Source organism: Callospermophilus lateralis, chromosome 11 (assembly GCF_048772815.1).
Source record: "Callospermophilus lateralis isolate mCalLat2 chromosome 11, mCalLat2.hap1, whole genome shotgun sequence".
NCBI classification, from domain to species: domain Eukaryota; kingdom Metazoa; phylum Chordata; class Mammalia; order Rodentia; family Sciuridae; genus Callospermophilus; species Callospermophilus lateralis.
This window is the reverse complement of record NC_135315.1, coordinates 44,994,694-45,010,093: the sequence shown is the minus strand read 5'-3', so window position 1 is coordinate 45,010,093 and position 15,400 is coordinate 44,994,694. Positions and strand designations below refer to the sequence as shown.

Below are 15,400 nucleotides of genomic sequence, written 5' to 3'. Positions count from 1 at the left end.
GGCAGTCATCAGTATAATTTCTGGCCAACTGTCTATGTAGCGACCAATCGAGGAGTGGGCCGTGGAGCAAGCACAGGAAATGCAACACATGGCCTCACGCCCAGGGCTGTGCCTACGGGGTAAGCGGTTTGCCATTCACACCCCTAGCACTTGTCCCCACATCTATATACAAAATTCATTTATGTTTCATATACACCTTATACACATAGCTAATTTTATACAATATTTTTAATAATTTTGTGCATGGAACAAAATTTGTGTACATTGACCCATCAGTCTTGTGGCTTCATATCAGCATTCAAAGAATTCTGAATTTCGGAGCATTTTAGATTTCAGATATTCTGATTAGGAATGCTCAGCCTCTATAACAAATTATTTTCTAAGCGGATATAAGTCCTAGATGAGAAAATCCAATAGTTATTCAGAGAAGGAGATATCAAAGAAGGAAAGGGGAGTACTCTTGAATATTAAGTTAATAAAAGAGAAAACTGCTGGATACAATAGTCTGTGCCTATAATTCCAGCACTAAGGAGGCCGAGGCAGGAGGATCCAAAGTTTGGAGCCAGCCTAGGCAACTTAGAGAAACCCTGTCTCAAAACACAAATAAAAGGGGCTGTAGCTGTAGCTCAGCGATAGAGTGCTTGCCTAGCATGCGTGAGGCCCTGGGTTTGATTCTCAGCACCACGTAAAGTAAAAATAAACAAATAAAATAAAGGCACCTGTCCATCTATAACTACCCAAAATTTTTTTTTAAAAAAAACCCACAAATAAAGGGGCAGGGATGTAGCTCAGTGGGAAAGCACCCTGGGTTCAATCCCAATACCAAAAGAGGGAGTGGCTGAACTCCAGGTGTAGCTCAATGGTAGAACACCCCCTGGATTCAAGAAAAAAGAGAGAGAAAAAAAAAAAAAACTTACAGGAATCTATGTGTATTCTCATATAAAGACCTAGGGAGCAGAGCTGGAGTCCCTGTACCACTTTCTAGTGGGCAAGTTTCAGCTTTATAGAAAAAAGTGTGCCAACGGTCAGAGTTCAGTCTCTTCCAACAAAAATTTGTAGAGCACCTCTAGAAAATCATCATGCTACAGACTCAGTGGAGGAGTATTTTTTTTAAAAAAATTTTTTTGTAGTTGTAGATGGACAGAATACCTTTATTTTATTTGATTATTTTTATGTGGATCCAACCCAGTGCCTTACGCACTCTAGCCAAGGGCTCTACCACTGAGCCCCAGCCCCTGCCCACAGAGGAGGAGTGTTGTAGAGGAATGAGACTCAGGGCCCACACTCTAGAAACTCACTGCACAGTGAAAATAGATTGTTCCTACGTAATGTGGCACATTCTACACAGCCATCTTTACAACTGCACCATCTACTAACAGTGCCTACTAGCCACCCGTGCCTTGCTTTAGTGTAAAGTGAATGTGAAATTTCAGATATTTTATATGTGAAAGACGTATCTCCAATATTTTGCATTAGTTACATATATTAGGCTAAATAAAGTATATTATTAAAATTTACTTTTTTGTGTGGTTCTGGGGATTGAACCCAGGGTCTCATGCATACTATACAAGTGCTGTACCATTGAAGTATATCCTATTTACTTTTTTTTTTTTTTTTTTTTTTTGGCCAGGGATTGAACCCAGGGCCTTGTGCATGTGAGGCAAGCACTCTACCAACTGAGCTATATCTCCAGCCCTACTTCTTATTTTCTTTCTCTTTTTTTTTTTTTAGACTGGAGATTGAACCCAGAGCTACCTTGCTACTGAGCTATAACTGCAGTCCTTTTTTTTTTTTCCCCTAAATATTTTTTAGTTGTCTATGGACCTTTATTTTATTTATTTGTGTGTGGGGCTGAGAATCAAACCCAATGCTTCACACATACTAGGCAAGTACACTACCACCCAGCCACAACCCCAGCCCCATGCAGTCCTTTTTTAAATTTTATTCTTTATTTTAAGACAGGGTCTTGGTAAATTGCTAAGACTGGTCTCGAACTTGTGATCCTCTTGCCTCAGCTTCCCCAATCACTGAGGTTACAGGCATGCACCACTGCACCCAGCTCTATTTACTTAATTTTGAATAGGCTTTTTGTTTACATGATTCAAAGGCAGTAAAAGCTATACCAAGGGCTAGGGTTGTGGCTCAATGGTAGAGCATTTGCCTCGCATGCGTGAGGCACTGGGTTCAATCCCCAGCACCACATAAAAATAAATAAATAAATAAACAAAATAAAGGTATTAAAAAAAAAAAAAAAAAGCTTTACAGAGCTGGGTGCAGTGGCACACTCTTGTATTCCCACCAACTCAGGGGCTGAGGCAGTAAAATCTCAAATTCAAGGCCAGCTTCAGCAATTTAACAAGCCTCCTTATCAAAATAAAAATTAAGGGGCTGGAGATATGGCTCAAGCGGTAGCGTGCTCGCCTGGCATGTGTGCGGCCCGGGTTCGATCCTCAGCACCACATACAAACAAAGATGTTGTGTCCGCCGAAAACTAAAAAATAAATATTAAAAATTCTCTCTCCCTCTCTCTCACTCTCTCTTTAAAAAAAAAATTAAAAAGAGCTGGTAATGTAGCTCAATAGTTAAGCACCCCTGGATTCAATCCCCAGTACCATAAAAACAAATAGAAAATTCTATTTTACACTCATTGGATTGGCAGAATTTAAACATATGACAATGACAAGTGTTAGCAGAGATGTGAATAACTAGGATCTCTTATGCCCAACCAGTATATTTTTTGTTTTGTTTTGTTTTGCAGTACTGGGGATTGATTGAACCCTGGGGCACTCTACCATTAATCGACATCCCCAGCCCTTTCTTTTAAATTTTTAAAAAAATTTTTTTAGTTTTTAAAATATTTAGTTATTATTTATTTTGGTACTGAGGATTGAACCAAGAGGCACTTAACCACTGAGCCACATCCCCCAAACCTTTTTTTTTTTTTTTTTTTTTTTTTGAGACAAGATTTTGCTAAGTAGCTTAGAGCCTTCCTAAACTGCTGAGGCTGGCCTCAAACTTGTGATCTTCGATCCTCGGCCTCCCCAGTTGCTGGGATTACAGGCATGCCACCACCACACCAAGCTTGGTTGGTGTTTTTAAAGACACCAAGTTGTGCAACATCCATAATTATCACAGTTATTCCAAAAGACATTCAGCACATCACCACACCATATATATCGAGAATGTCCTTGAGAACCAATTATAATGGGAAGCGTTTAATTCTAAAAAAAAAAAAAAAAAAACTTAGATTTTTTCCCCCCCATGGAGTCAAAAGGTACCTAAGCAAGCCAGCTACAGTGGCACACACCTGTAGTCCCAACTACTCTGACAGCTAAGGCGGGGGATCACTTTTTCCCAAGAGTTCAAGACCAGCCTGGTCAACATAGCAAGACCCAGTCTCAAAAACAGGACAGAACAGGACTGGGTGAGGTGGCACCCTCCTGTAATCCCAGCTACTCAGAAGGCTGAGGCAGGAGGATCATAAATTCAAGATCAGCCTCAACAACTTAGCAAGAACCCTTTTCAAAATTTAAAAAAATAAAAAATAAAAAGAGCTGAGGATATAGCTCATTGTTGGAGCACCCCAGGGTTAAATGCCCGGGCCTGAAAAAACAAAACAAAGTAACTATTACATTTGAAAAGAAGGAAAAATTTACACCCATGAAAAATAACAAAGTTTAACCACATATATCCAAACAGACTTCTCTCACAAGGCGGAGGGGCACAAATTGAAGAAAGAAATGAACAGTCTGATACCTTTATGTAAGGTTTCAAAAGATGCAAGACAATACTATATATCATTCAGGGATTTGAAATTTACATAGTGAAGCTGAGCACACTGACACACATCTATAATCTCAGCTACCTGGGAGGCTGAGGCAGGCAGATCTCAAGTTCAAGGCCAGCCTGTAAAACTCAGCCAGACCCTGTCTTAAAATTTAAAATAATAATAAAGAATGGGGGGGGGCCTCAATGATAGAGTGCCCTGTGGGTTCAATCCCCAAGTACCTCCCCCCCAATTTTTTTAAATTAAATAATCAAAAAGACATCTCTTTAGGCCACATCCCCTAAAGTCATACCCATTTCTTGATCTCCCCAACAGCCACAATGGAAAGAGTTATTTACTCATGTATCTTCACATTCTCAGGTCCCATTTTCTTCCAAACGCCTTGCTCCTGTGCCCACTATTCTTTGAAACTGCTTTTGCCACCTTCCTGGATGACCTGGTGTTCAGCACCAAGTGGACACCTCTGCCTTGACAGCAGGCAGCAATGGATCATTCTCCCTCCTTGAAATCCATACTCCATGCCCCTCCATTCTCTTCCACCTCGCGATATCTCGTCTTTTCTGTCTCTTCTGCTGGCTTGATGCTGGGACCCTCTCTTCTCTATTAGCGTCACCTCCCCATAAGTGGCTTCCTATAGTTCCATGACTTTGGTGGGGTGTTAAGGATCAAACCCAGGACCTTGCACATGCTAAGGATGACCTCTACCCAGCCCCTATAACTTTACATGCTCTCAGCTATGCACTTCTATTTCTGATCCAAATATCTAATTGTCTACTTGACCCAGCAATTGCACTCCTACCATGTCCACTTGGATGCCGGGTAAGTACAATGAACCTATAACTGATCATTTAAACAGGGACACCTCTAAAAGCAAAAGGGGGTGCTAACTAATTATGGTAGAATCACAGGCATAACCCAAACTTTCCAAGCCAACTGGAATGTACAGCCAATCACCCTGTGTTCCTGTGGTATTTCCACCATAACTTGTTCAAAATGGAACTCTCCAACCCACCCTATAATTGTCCTTCACTCTGCGTCCCATCACAGTAAAAGGGACTGTTACCAATCTATTTCCTCAAAACAAAAAAAACCGAGTGTGGGGGATGTAGCCCAGTGAGAACATGTGTCAGGCTCTGGGTTCCATCCCCAGGACCACAGAACAAACAACAAATAAAAGGCCTAAGAATTTTCTGGGTGTGGTGGAGCACGCCTGTAATCCCAGTGGTTCGGGAGGTTGAGGCAGTAGGATCGTGAGTTCAAAGCCAGCCTCAGCAATGGGGAGGCACTAAGCAACTCAGTGAGACCCTGTCTCTAATAAGATACAAAATGGGGCTGAGGATGTGGCTCAGTGGGTCCAGTGCCCCTGAGTTCAATCCCTGGTACCCAACAACAAAAAAGAACTAGGAATTTAACGATGAGCCCCACATCCTTGAGTCTTCCTTCTCATTCTCTCATCTCCCACACCATCTATCCAACAAGTCATCCTTCTTCTTCTCCTTCTCCTTTTTCTTTTATTCAATACTGGGGATTGAACGCAGGGGCACTTTTCCAGTGAGCTACATCCCCAGGCCTTTTTTATTTTTTTTTGTCAGGGTTGCCTGGGCTGGTCTCAAATTTGTGATCCTCCTGCCTCAGCCTCCCAAGAAGCTGGGATTATAGGCATGCGCCACGGCGCCTGGCTCTACCCACAAATTCTATAACGTCCATCTGAAAAATACATCTCGATTCTGACTGCTTCCCCCATTTCCATAGCCAGCGCCTGGGCCAAGGTACCTTCATCTCCTGCCTGTCTACCCGTCTTCCTGCGCCTATCATTCCAGTCTGTTCCCCACATGGGAGCCAAGGGAGCCTTCCAGAACTCAACTCAGATCACGACACCCTGCAATTAAAAGGCTTCCACAGTGACAGAGCATTGCCATCCTCGAAAACACAGATGGATCTCACAGCCATGAGGTTGCACTAAAGAAGCCAGACAGACACGAGAGAGCACACACTGTGAGATCCCTTTATCTAAAGCCTGAAAGCAAGTAAAAACTCATCACTGTCACCAGAGACAGGAATGTGAAGTCTGTTTCTTGTTTGGGGTGCTGGTTGCACAGGGATATTTGGTTCATGAAAATATTCATTAGGGGCTGGGAATGTCCTCAGTGGTAGAGCACTTGCCTAGCATGTGCAAGGCCCTGGGTTTTATTCCCCAGTAGTGCAGAAGAAAAAAAAATATATCAAGCTTATATATAGCTACAATTGTATACTTTTCATATTATATTTCAACTAAAAAATTTAAAGCGAAACACTCTTGCACAGTTTCCCTTTGTACTTAAGATAAAATGCAAACCCCTGGCTCTGGCCTGCAAGGACCCACATGATCTAACTCCAACCAGCTCTAGTTTCATCTTTTTATTTTTTTTTTTTCTGGCCTCTCACACTCTCATCACACTGCCCTTCCTTGTGTCTCTCCAATAATCCAAATCCTTTTGTGCCCCAGGGCCTTTGCCCCTGACTGTTGCCTCATCCTGAACACTAAATGATCAGGTCTCTCTAAATAGTCAGGTAGTTATAATATCCATCTTGCTGCTCAGATGTCACCCTTGGAAAGGACTTTCCTAGGTACCCATGTGAGTTTTTTTTTCTTTTTGTACCAGGGAATCAAACTCTGGGGTATTCTACCACTGAGCCATATCCCCAGCCCTTTTTATTTAGGCTCTTACTGAGTTGTTTAGGGCCTCACTAAATTGCTGAAGCTGGTTTTGAACTTGTGATCCTACTGCTTCAGCCTCCAGAGCCACTGGGATTATAGGCGTGTGCCACCTCACTGCCATGTGAGTTTTCTTTAAAGCAGTTCTCATACTGTTTAATGGATCTTCTCTTTTTCTTCTTCCTGAGATGGAGTCTCACTAAGTTGCTGAGGCTGACCTCAAACTTGAGATCCTCCTGCCTCAGCCTCCCAAGTGGCTAGGATTACAGGAATGTGCCACTGCACCGGGCTTTTTTCCTGGATCTTGTTTTTGTTTTGTTTTGCTTTTTCTCTCAGTAAAAAGGCAACAAGGAACAGTCCCACAGTCTGATGAGCTGCTGTACCTCCTGTTCATTCCAGGCTACATCACTGAACTTTATCTTGAATTTTTACTTACTATCTAGACCACTCCACCACTTGGGCTTGGGCTCAGGGTAATGAAGATCCTATTTTCTTTATTATTGCTGCATTTGCAGAGACTGGCCACTTGGGAGGTGCTCAGTAAGGAGTTGCAGGACAGAGGATACCATTAAGGCAGCAGATCAGCATCAGGGAGACTCAGGCAATGGCAGTGACCCTGGAAAGTGATGACTAGTGGCCTGGGCTTTGGTAGCTGAAATGGAGAGGAGGAGAGCACTGTGAAAGACCAGAGGTAAAACTGAAGTTGGTTGATGGGTGAGTTAACCTTCCAGTGACTTCTTACCTCTCCTAAGACAAAAACCACATTTTCACCATGGCCCTGGAGCCCTAGCGATCCGTCCCAGCAACTCTCTGACACCATGCGCTTCTCTCTTTATCCACCTCCCCATGCTGCTAGCTCATAAGCATGGAGAAGCCAGGTCTCTCTGACCTCCAGGCACTTGCTCTTAACCATGGTACTTTAGGACCCAAGTGGCTGCTGCCAAATGGACACCCTGCACTCACAGATGAAGGCCCAGCAGGGAGGCGTGGCCACCCCCACAGGCCCTGCCCACTTAGATACCCGTGCTGCCCCCAGTTCCTGGACTCTCTCAGAGGAAGTTGCAGCCCTGTGCCAAGGTACCCTCAACCTTGTTCCCCAAATCCTCAGGCATGTTGGCCTCCAGCTGTCAGCCTGCCCCCGGCTGGCGGGCGCCAGCTCCTGGCAGAGGGGCTGATGTGTAATTAGAAGTCCCACAAACCCCCTAATTGCCAGTTCTGGCAAACCAGGAGGCCGGGGCTATTCTGAGCTGCCTTTGTTGCCGGCTGCCTGAGGCATGTGGAGAGGAAAAGGCCGAGAGCAGAGCCAGGCTGGCACGGAGGTGGCCCTGGAGAGGACTGGCATTTGGCCAGAGACCAAACGTGGCACAGAGAGGGCTCACTGCAGTCTGCTCTGTGGCCGCCTCCCTGCGTCCCCTCTGCCCCCACCTGCTCTCGGCCCTACGGCCCTACTAAGAACAGTGACATCTAAACAGCCCAGCCCATTCATTCTTTATTCAGGTGGCATAAAAATCACTACAAAAACTTTACAAAAGAGCCTGAGAGAGCTAATGAGACCCTTCCCTGCCTCAGCCCCTGAGCTCCCGGCCGAGGAGGAAGACAGGGGAGAGGAAGGAAGGGGAATCCTGGCAGTGTTGGCATCTCTAAGGATGAGGGTGTATGGACAGGAGACCTGGGGTGGGCTGGAGGCTGGTAGGCCTTTAGCAGGTTACATCAGAGGTAATGTCAACCTTGATCTACGGAGAAGGATACAAGGTCCCATGAGAGGCAGAGGCGGGACCCAGGGCAATGCTCCGCCTTCTGAGCCACCACCAGGGCCTCTCTTCTCCCCAGCCAGGGAGTTCAGGGACAAGGCCCAAAACAGCCCTCCCTCCAGTGTCCCGGCTGATTTAGGGACTAACCTAGTTTGCTTCCTGACAAAACTGGATCCACCACTGTCCTACCACCCCAGCTCCCAAAAGGACATCCTCTGAGCCTCTTTGGAAGAAATGAAGAAGGATCCGGCCCAACATTCCCTAATGCCTACCGGCTTCCAGCCCCAGCCCATTCCCCAGACTCCCCAGGAAGAGCTGCGAGAGAATGGCTCCTCCCCTTTCCCAGAAGGCCCACCCAGTCCGCCCCCCCCCCCCCCCCATCCCACAAAGCTGGTTGGAAAGAGTCACACAAGTTGAGAGCTGGTCTGGGTGGGGACTCAGGATGCTGGTCACCAGGGCCCTCACTTGGGGCTGTTAAACTCAGAGTAATCCTCCTCGGAGGGTGGCATGAGTTTCAAGTCAGGGCCAAAGGGCTTATCTCTGTGGAGGAAGACTTTCTGGTCCTGGAAGGAGTCCCTGTTGTCAGGGGAATCCTGCTGCTCCTGGAGCTCAGGCTGTGCACCTGGGTTGGGGTTCCTCACACTGCCCACAAAGAGGGGCAGGCCTGTGGTGTCCTCCAGGATGAAGAAAAGGAAGGGGCGGTTCACGCTGAAGGAGGAGAGGGACATGCGGGACATGGCTGTGCTGGTGGCTGCAGCTGCCTCCACACCAGCCTCACTGAGCTCCAGCGTGGACTGATGCTGCACACTGGATACCACCAGCCTCTCATCTGAGATCCCACGCAGGTCTGGGGACTGGAACAGCTCCTGCAGGCCTGTGCAGGGCAGCAGACAGCTGGTCAGGACCACCCTCTCTCCCCCAGGCTGCCTGGGCCTGTCTAGCACCTTGGCCAGGGAACACCTTGAACCCACAGACTGCTACTTAACTCCTGTTTAACCTTCAAGTCTTAGCTTAAATATTACTTCCTCTAGGAAGTCTTCCCTGATCCCCAAACCCAAAACCTAGAGTGGGTATCTGCTCAGAATCCCCCTGGGTGAGCCACAGAAAAGCCCTGCGTCTTTATCACTTATGATGGACTATAAATTCCTGAATCCCTGGGTGCCCACCCCATTAGACTGAGCATTCTTTATAGTGTGGGTTCTCAGTGCCTAGCACAGTGCCTGGAATATAGAAGTTGCTTAGCAAATGGCTGATAGGTAGATGCACCCCAGCTTCTCCAACCCCTTCCAGGAGAGTCAGCAAGGCTCACATGCTGCCCTGGGCTCTCTATTAGGAGTCTTTGCAGTGCTCTCTCTTGGGCAGCACTATAGCTCCTCATACCCTGGGTTTCCCCAGCTCACCCGAGGACAGAAGGACAAAGGACTCATATAATACAATCTCACCCTCCCCCAACCTCTAGAAAACATCAGGATTCAGAGCCAGCTCTGACTCAGTCTTCTCCTTGCCCAGCCCCACGCCAAGCCTCCTTACCCAGCTGACTGAGTGTGGTCACCAAGTCCAGGTGGTGTTTCAGATGCAGTTTAGGCAGCCGCACCTTGGTGGGCCTCTCCCGCAGCAAGGGCTGGTGCAGAGTGTCCCAGCTCAGGTTGGCCAGTATCTGGGACACATTCCACTCAAAGTGGGTAGGCACCATCACCACAAAGCTCATGTTGTTCTTAAAAGGGAAATGAGCCACCTACAAAGAGGAAGGAGAGAACATGAGGATCAGAAAGCATCCAAACCTACCTAGAGTCTGGTCCAGAATGTACTTTTTGAGACAGAGTGGGGTTCAAGTCTATCCTGATCAAGCCTTTACCTCGTCACCTGGGAGGTGGAGCAACATCTCCTGCCCCACTGCAAGCTGACATAAGATGGGACAAGATAATGCTTTTATTCTAGCAGTGTCTGCACTCAGGCTGCACTCAATAAATAAAGGCTATCTCACTGGGTGCAGTGGCCCATGACTAATTCCAGTGACTTGGGAGGCTGAAGCAAGAGGATCACAAGTTTGAGGCTGGCCTTAGCAAGTTAGTGAGGCCCTAACTTAGTAAGAAACTGCCCAAAGACTTTCTTTAAATTAAAAAAGGGTTGGGGATGCTGTAGCTCAATGGTAAAGCTCTTCTGGTGTTAAACCCAGTACTAGAAATAAATAATGTCTCTCTCTTCATCTTGTACATCTAGCCATGTGAATGGGCTAAAGAACCACCTGTCTTTGCTTCTGATCTTCTCCATGTGAGGGGGTCACTGTTTTTATTTTTCTTTTCTTTTTTTAGTACTGGGGATTGAATTCAGGGGCACTGGACCCACTGAGCCAAATCCCCAGCCCTTTTTTGTATTTTATTGAGAGACAGGGTCTCACTGAGTTGCTTAGCACTTCACCATTGCTGAGGCTGGCTTTGAAATCATGATCCTCCTGCTTCAGCCTCCCGAGCTGCTGGGATTACAAGCGTGTGCCACCATGCCCAGCTGGGTCACTGGTTTTTAAACTAACCTAGAATTCTGTGCAGGAGCCACTGCAAAGGGTAGTCCCCTCCCCTCTCTCTCTCACTTCATGCAGTGATTTTGTCAGCTGTGTGTATACACTGAGTTTCAGGGTGAGAGTTCCTGCAGCTAAGGCACTAAGCTCAAGGTGCTTTTGCAGCTGAAACTCTTCAGGTTCTAGCAGAGCACCTGTGTGCAGGCCTCCTACCCGCAGGGAGAGGAGCACTAGGTCTGGTTTCCTGGGCCTAAGAAAGAGGAAGGTTAAGGAGGATGGGAAAATGGAGATGAAGAATGAAGGAAGAGAAGGCCTTCTTTCAGGATGAAATGGAGAGAAGCCATCCTAGGCAAGTGCTCTACCACTAAGCTATACTCCTAGACCTTTTCAAAATTTGATTTTGAGACAGAATCTTACTACATTGCCCAGTCTGGCCTCAAACTTGCCATCCTCTTGCCTCAGCCTCCCAAATTGCTGGGATTACAGACAAGCATCAATATGCCAGACTTGGATCCTTCCATTTTTTGTTTTTGTTTTTAATTTTATTTATTTATTTTTATATTATAATTCTTAATATACCATTATACCATAATTTACCACATCCATTTTTAAAATTTATTTATTTTTAAATGTTGAGACAGAGTCTTGCTAAGCTCTTTTTATTTATTTATTTTTTTAGTTATAGGTGGACACACAATATCTTTATTTCATTTTTTTTTTTTAATGTGGTGCTGAGGATCGAACCCAGAGCCTCACACATGCTAGGCGAGTGCTCTACCACTAAGCCACAACCCCAGCCCATCTTGCTTAAGTTCTTGAGGGCCTCACTAAGTTGCCCAGGCTGACCTTGAATTTGTGATCTTCCTGACTCAGTCTCCCAAATTTCTGGGATCACAGGCCTAAGCCATGGTGCCTGGTTTAAATCCTTCCTTCTAAGCAGCACTGTGTGAGAGAGCAGGTGGAATTTCCAAGGCTTGGGGGTTACTAAGGCATTGAGTAGCTACATGGCTGCTGGGATTGTCCCTCTGCTGCCCCACAAACTTCAGGTCCTTGGAATAAACCCATATCACCAAAAGGCATCTAGATCTCAAGTCAGTGCCTCCTCTTGAAATAATTTTCCCTGACCATGTTACTACAGATCTCCCTTCCTTCCTTCCTTTTTCCTTTATAGGACTTAACTCTATCCAAAATGATTGTGTGCCAGGTGCAGAGGCACACGCCTGTAATCCCAGTGACTGAGGCAGGACGATTGAAAGTTCAAAGCCAGCCTTAACAATGCAGTGAGAGCCTCAGCAACTCAGTGAGACCCTGTCTCTAAATAAAATTTTAAAAGCTGGGCATGTGACTCAGTGGTTAAGCACCCCTGAGTTCAATATCTGGTACCCCCCGCCCCGCAAAAAAATTAAAATTAATATAAATTAAAATAAAAACAATTGATGGTGTTGATTTATATTTTCTCATGCACTGTGTATCTTCCCTCCTAAGAGTAGGACCCTGATCTCCACTAAAACCCACTGTCTAGAACAGTATCACACACAGCAAATGCTCAGTATAATTTCATTAACTTAATAAACTTCAAAGATCCTGCAGCCTCGGTTCTCCTGGGTGGAGTCACAGTGCTGCCTTTCAGAGCCTCCTGCCTCAGGGTTAAGACTGCAAGGAAAGCGGGGCATCCCCTTCACCCCTGTAGCTACTCCACAGTCTGCCTCCCCGCTTCCCTGCCTCCCAACACCCAGGCCCAGCAAGGGTGACCTGTATCTCAGGCTGCTCCAGCAAGAACCAGCGCAGGGGGTAGGAATGGGCTTGCATCATGTCCACTGGCACCGTAAACTGTTCGTCCAAGTGGAAGGAGTCTCTCTGTGTGAGGCTTGGGTCAAACTTGGTCCTCCAAAAACCTGCAGCCAAGCAGAGGGCAGAGGCCATGTAGCCTAGGACCAGGCTCTTGCCTATCCTACCTAGAACCCAGTCAAGGGTCAAGAAGTAGAGGCCAAGACCCCAGGGGGTACTGTTAATTTGAGTTTTCTTCCCACATTTCTAAATCTGGGCTTGTATTCCCCTCCCCTCGCAATGCTCCCAGGAACCCCCCTGGGTCTTTCTGGCCCCCGTTTTCTCCCAAGATACTGTATCTTCAACCGCCTCATCCCAGTTCCTGAGCCCCTTCCCTACTACACCCAGAGAGCCCCTTGCCTCATGGCCCAGCCTGAGGTGGAAAAGAGACCCTCAGAAGAAAGCCTGCACAACCCCACTCAGCCTATAGGGCAAGGGGAGAGCTTCTAGGCAGGGACTCAAGAAGAGGAGTGTACCCTGAAAGTGGATGGCATTGAGGAGAAGCAATACGGTATTATCTGGGAGCTCTGAGAGGAAATTCTCAATCTTTCCCTCTGTGGCCTCCTTCACCCATTGGTTGATGTTCGCCAGGTCATCCTCCTGCCTTCCCACCAGGTTCATGGGCTTTGCACGGAAGAGCTGTTCTGATTGCTCCAGGAAATGCTCTTTGATGGGAAATCCTAAACACAGAGGGCCACACCAGCTGTTCCCAGGGGCTGGGGCCTCCACAGCCACCAATATTCCAACTGATCACGTGAGGCCAAATCCATCTCCCTCACCATTCTCCCATGCAGGGCACTACCTTTCTGCAGGTACATTCTGGCAGCCAATCGAAAGGTCCCAGGGCCCAAGTTCTGACAGAGGTGGCTCAGCAGATGGGGGAGACAGGATCCTGAGTCTGCATGCAGTACCTGTTGTAAGCTCTGCAGTGTTTGATTCTGAGCACCTGGAGGAGACCATGTGGGCTGAGGCCCTGGTGGGGGCTTCTTTTCCACCCCCACTTCCCATTTCAGCCCTCTCAGATACCCACGATGAGCACGCCCACGGAGCACATGCTTTCTCTCTGTATCCACTGACTGACAGAACTCCTGAAGGCTACTTTCATCTATGCTGCTCACAGACTGGACTCATCTGGCTCAAGTTACCTTTCCTCTCTGGACCTCAGTTTCCCACAAGGAGACCCTCGAGTCCAGTGGGAGATATCATAGATATCAAACTCTTGCACAAAAATCACTAGAGAAACTTGTAAATAAACACATTCTCAGGCCCAATCCCTGGGAATCTGATTCACAGAGACTGATGAGGGCCCAGGAATCTGCATTTTTACCAAATGTCCATGTGACCCTGATGAAGGAGCCATCCACTGATAACCTCTGGAGTAGTGAGTTCCTACTGGCCTCTCAGTTCTGCTGGTCTGGATAGGTGCTGCCACAGTACCTAGTGCCAGGTGAGACAGAGCCAGGGCCACACTCAAGGGCGACAGGATGAGGTTGGGGCTGGTGGAACTTTGGGCCACCAGGGAGAACAAGTCAGCGGTGAAAGACATTATGGCCTGAGCCAGCCTGCGGGTCTCCTCTGGAGTTGGGGCACCTTTGCAGTCTCCTGGGGACCTCTTCAGGGCAGTTGGACCACCAGGCTCCTACAAGGACAGATTGTGGGTAGTGAGGTCAGAAGCGTCAGCTCCAGGTACTACGTTGAATGTCTCCTTCATAGACCCTGTGCCTGATTGTGGCAGGGCCTTGTCCCAGCCCTTGGAGTAGTGGGAGGCCACCTGAGGGTCCTTCCTACCGGATCCCTTCTGGCCTCTGATCCCCTGAGGTTCAGCCTCATGGCCATGCCTCCTAGTTTCCTCACCCCTGCTGATTGGCCCTTCTCCCTCTGGCCCTGCCCACTCTTCCCCAGCCCCACCTGGTTGTACCTGGTTGCCCAATTTGAGGAGGGCAAGCGGGGACAGCTTCTCCTGGGCCTGCCCGATAATTGACTGCAGAAGGAGGAAGCAGATGGAGAGCGATCCTCTCTACAGGTCCCACACCCTGCCCAAGCCACAGGCGAGACCCCTCAGGTCCTCCCTTCTCTCACATGCACCTCATCGCCCATTACTTGCTGGTCCAAGGGCTCCATGGCGCTCACAGGAGAGAACTGTTGAGAAAAGGGTGAGGAGAGGTAGGGGAGCCCCCTTGAGCCAAGCCCTCCCTGGACCCAAACCCCTTCAGCCCCACTGCTTTCCCCCACCAGCCACTTCTTCAACTTGACTGACCAGCCCCACCCAGAACTCAGCCCAACCTCACCACGGAGCAGGGGCCTTGCAGGCAAGACAAGCTGAGCACCAGGAGCCCTCGGAGCAGTGCCATGTTCCTGTGTCAGGGACAGGAAGGCTTAGTTTCCACCTCAAGCTCCCACACCAGGTGGTGGAATCCTACCCACACATACTCTGACTCAGCCAAGCTACAGAACCAGGATGCACACTAAAAACACATTAGCAGTGGTTCTCAATCTGAAGGATGGGATTTCCTCCAACTGTTTTCGCTTTTGTTGTTTCTAGGTTTTCCCATTTCATTCACTAAGGACAGTTTGGTTCATCGGGAGTTGTTGGAGTTCTCATTCTTCTAGGGCTTGCATTGTTCATCAGACATGGGTTTGCATCTAGGCTCTGCCTCTTGGCTGGAGGCCTCAGGCCCCTGCCTTATCTTGGAAAATGGTGACAGAAGTCCCTGCCTCCTCCCATGTGGATTGTGAGAACCAAAATAGGACAGTCTTTATAAACAGCTGAGTACAAGGCCTGGCCCTCTGTGGAAGAAAGCTGTCAGGCTAGCTCCAGGGCCACT

At 47.6% G+C, this 15,400-nt stretch overlaps 1 protein-coding gene and 1 non-coding gene across 3 annotated transcripts; both read right to left on the bottom strand.

Moving 5' to 3' along the window:
* Window positions 1–6,807: 6,807 nt before the first annotated feature.
* On the bottom strand, window positions 6,808–6,895 carry LOC143411104 (small nucleolar RNA U83B). Its single transcript, XR_013092818.1, has one exon. It is a non-coding gene; the product is annotated as a small nucleolar RNA U83B (small nucleolar RNA).
* A 1,799-nt stretch (window positions 6,896–8,694) lies between these two features.
* On the bottom strand, window positions 8,695–14,926 carry Serpinf2 (serpin family F member 2). 2 transcript variants are annotated; one of them, XM_076871072.1, is made up of 9 exons: window positions 14,864–14,926; window positions 14,676–14,714; window positions 14,494–14,556; window positions 14,013–14,214; window positions 13,378–13,521; window positions 13,052–13,255; window positions 12,501–12,643; window positions 9,764–9,968; window positions 8,695–9,107 (listed from the first exon to the last, which is right to left on the bottom strand). In XM_076871072.1, the coding sequence occupies exons 1-9, from the start codon at window positions 14,924–14,926 to the stop codon at window positions 8,695–8,697; spliced, it is 1,476 nt and encodes a 491-aa protein (XP_076727187.1). The 2 variants fall into 2 exon arrangements, with proteins under 2 accessions (XP_076727187.1, XP_076727188.1); XM_076871073.1 differs by lacking the exon at window positions 14,013–14,214 and having other exon boundaries at window positions 14,484–14,556.
* Window positions 14,927–15,400: the final 474 nt, after the last annotated feature.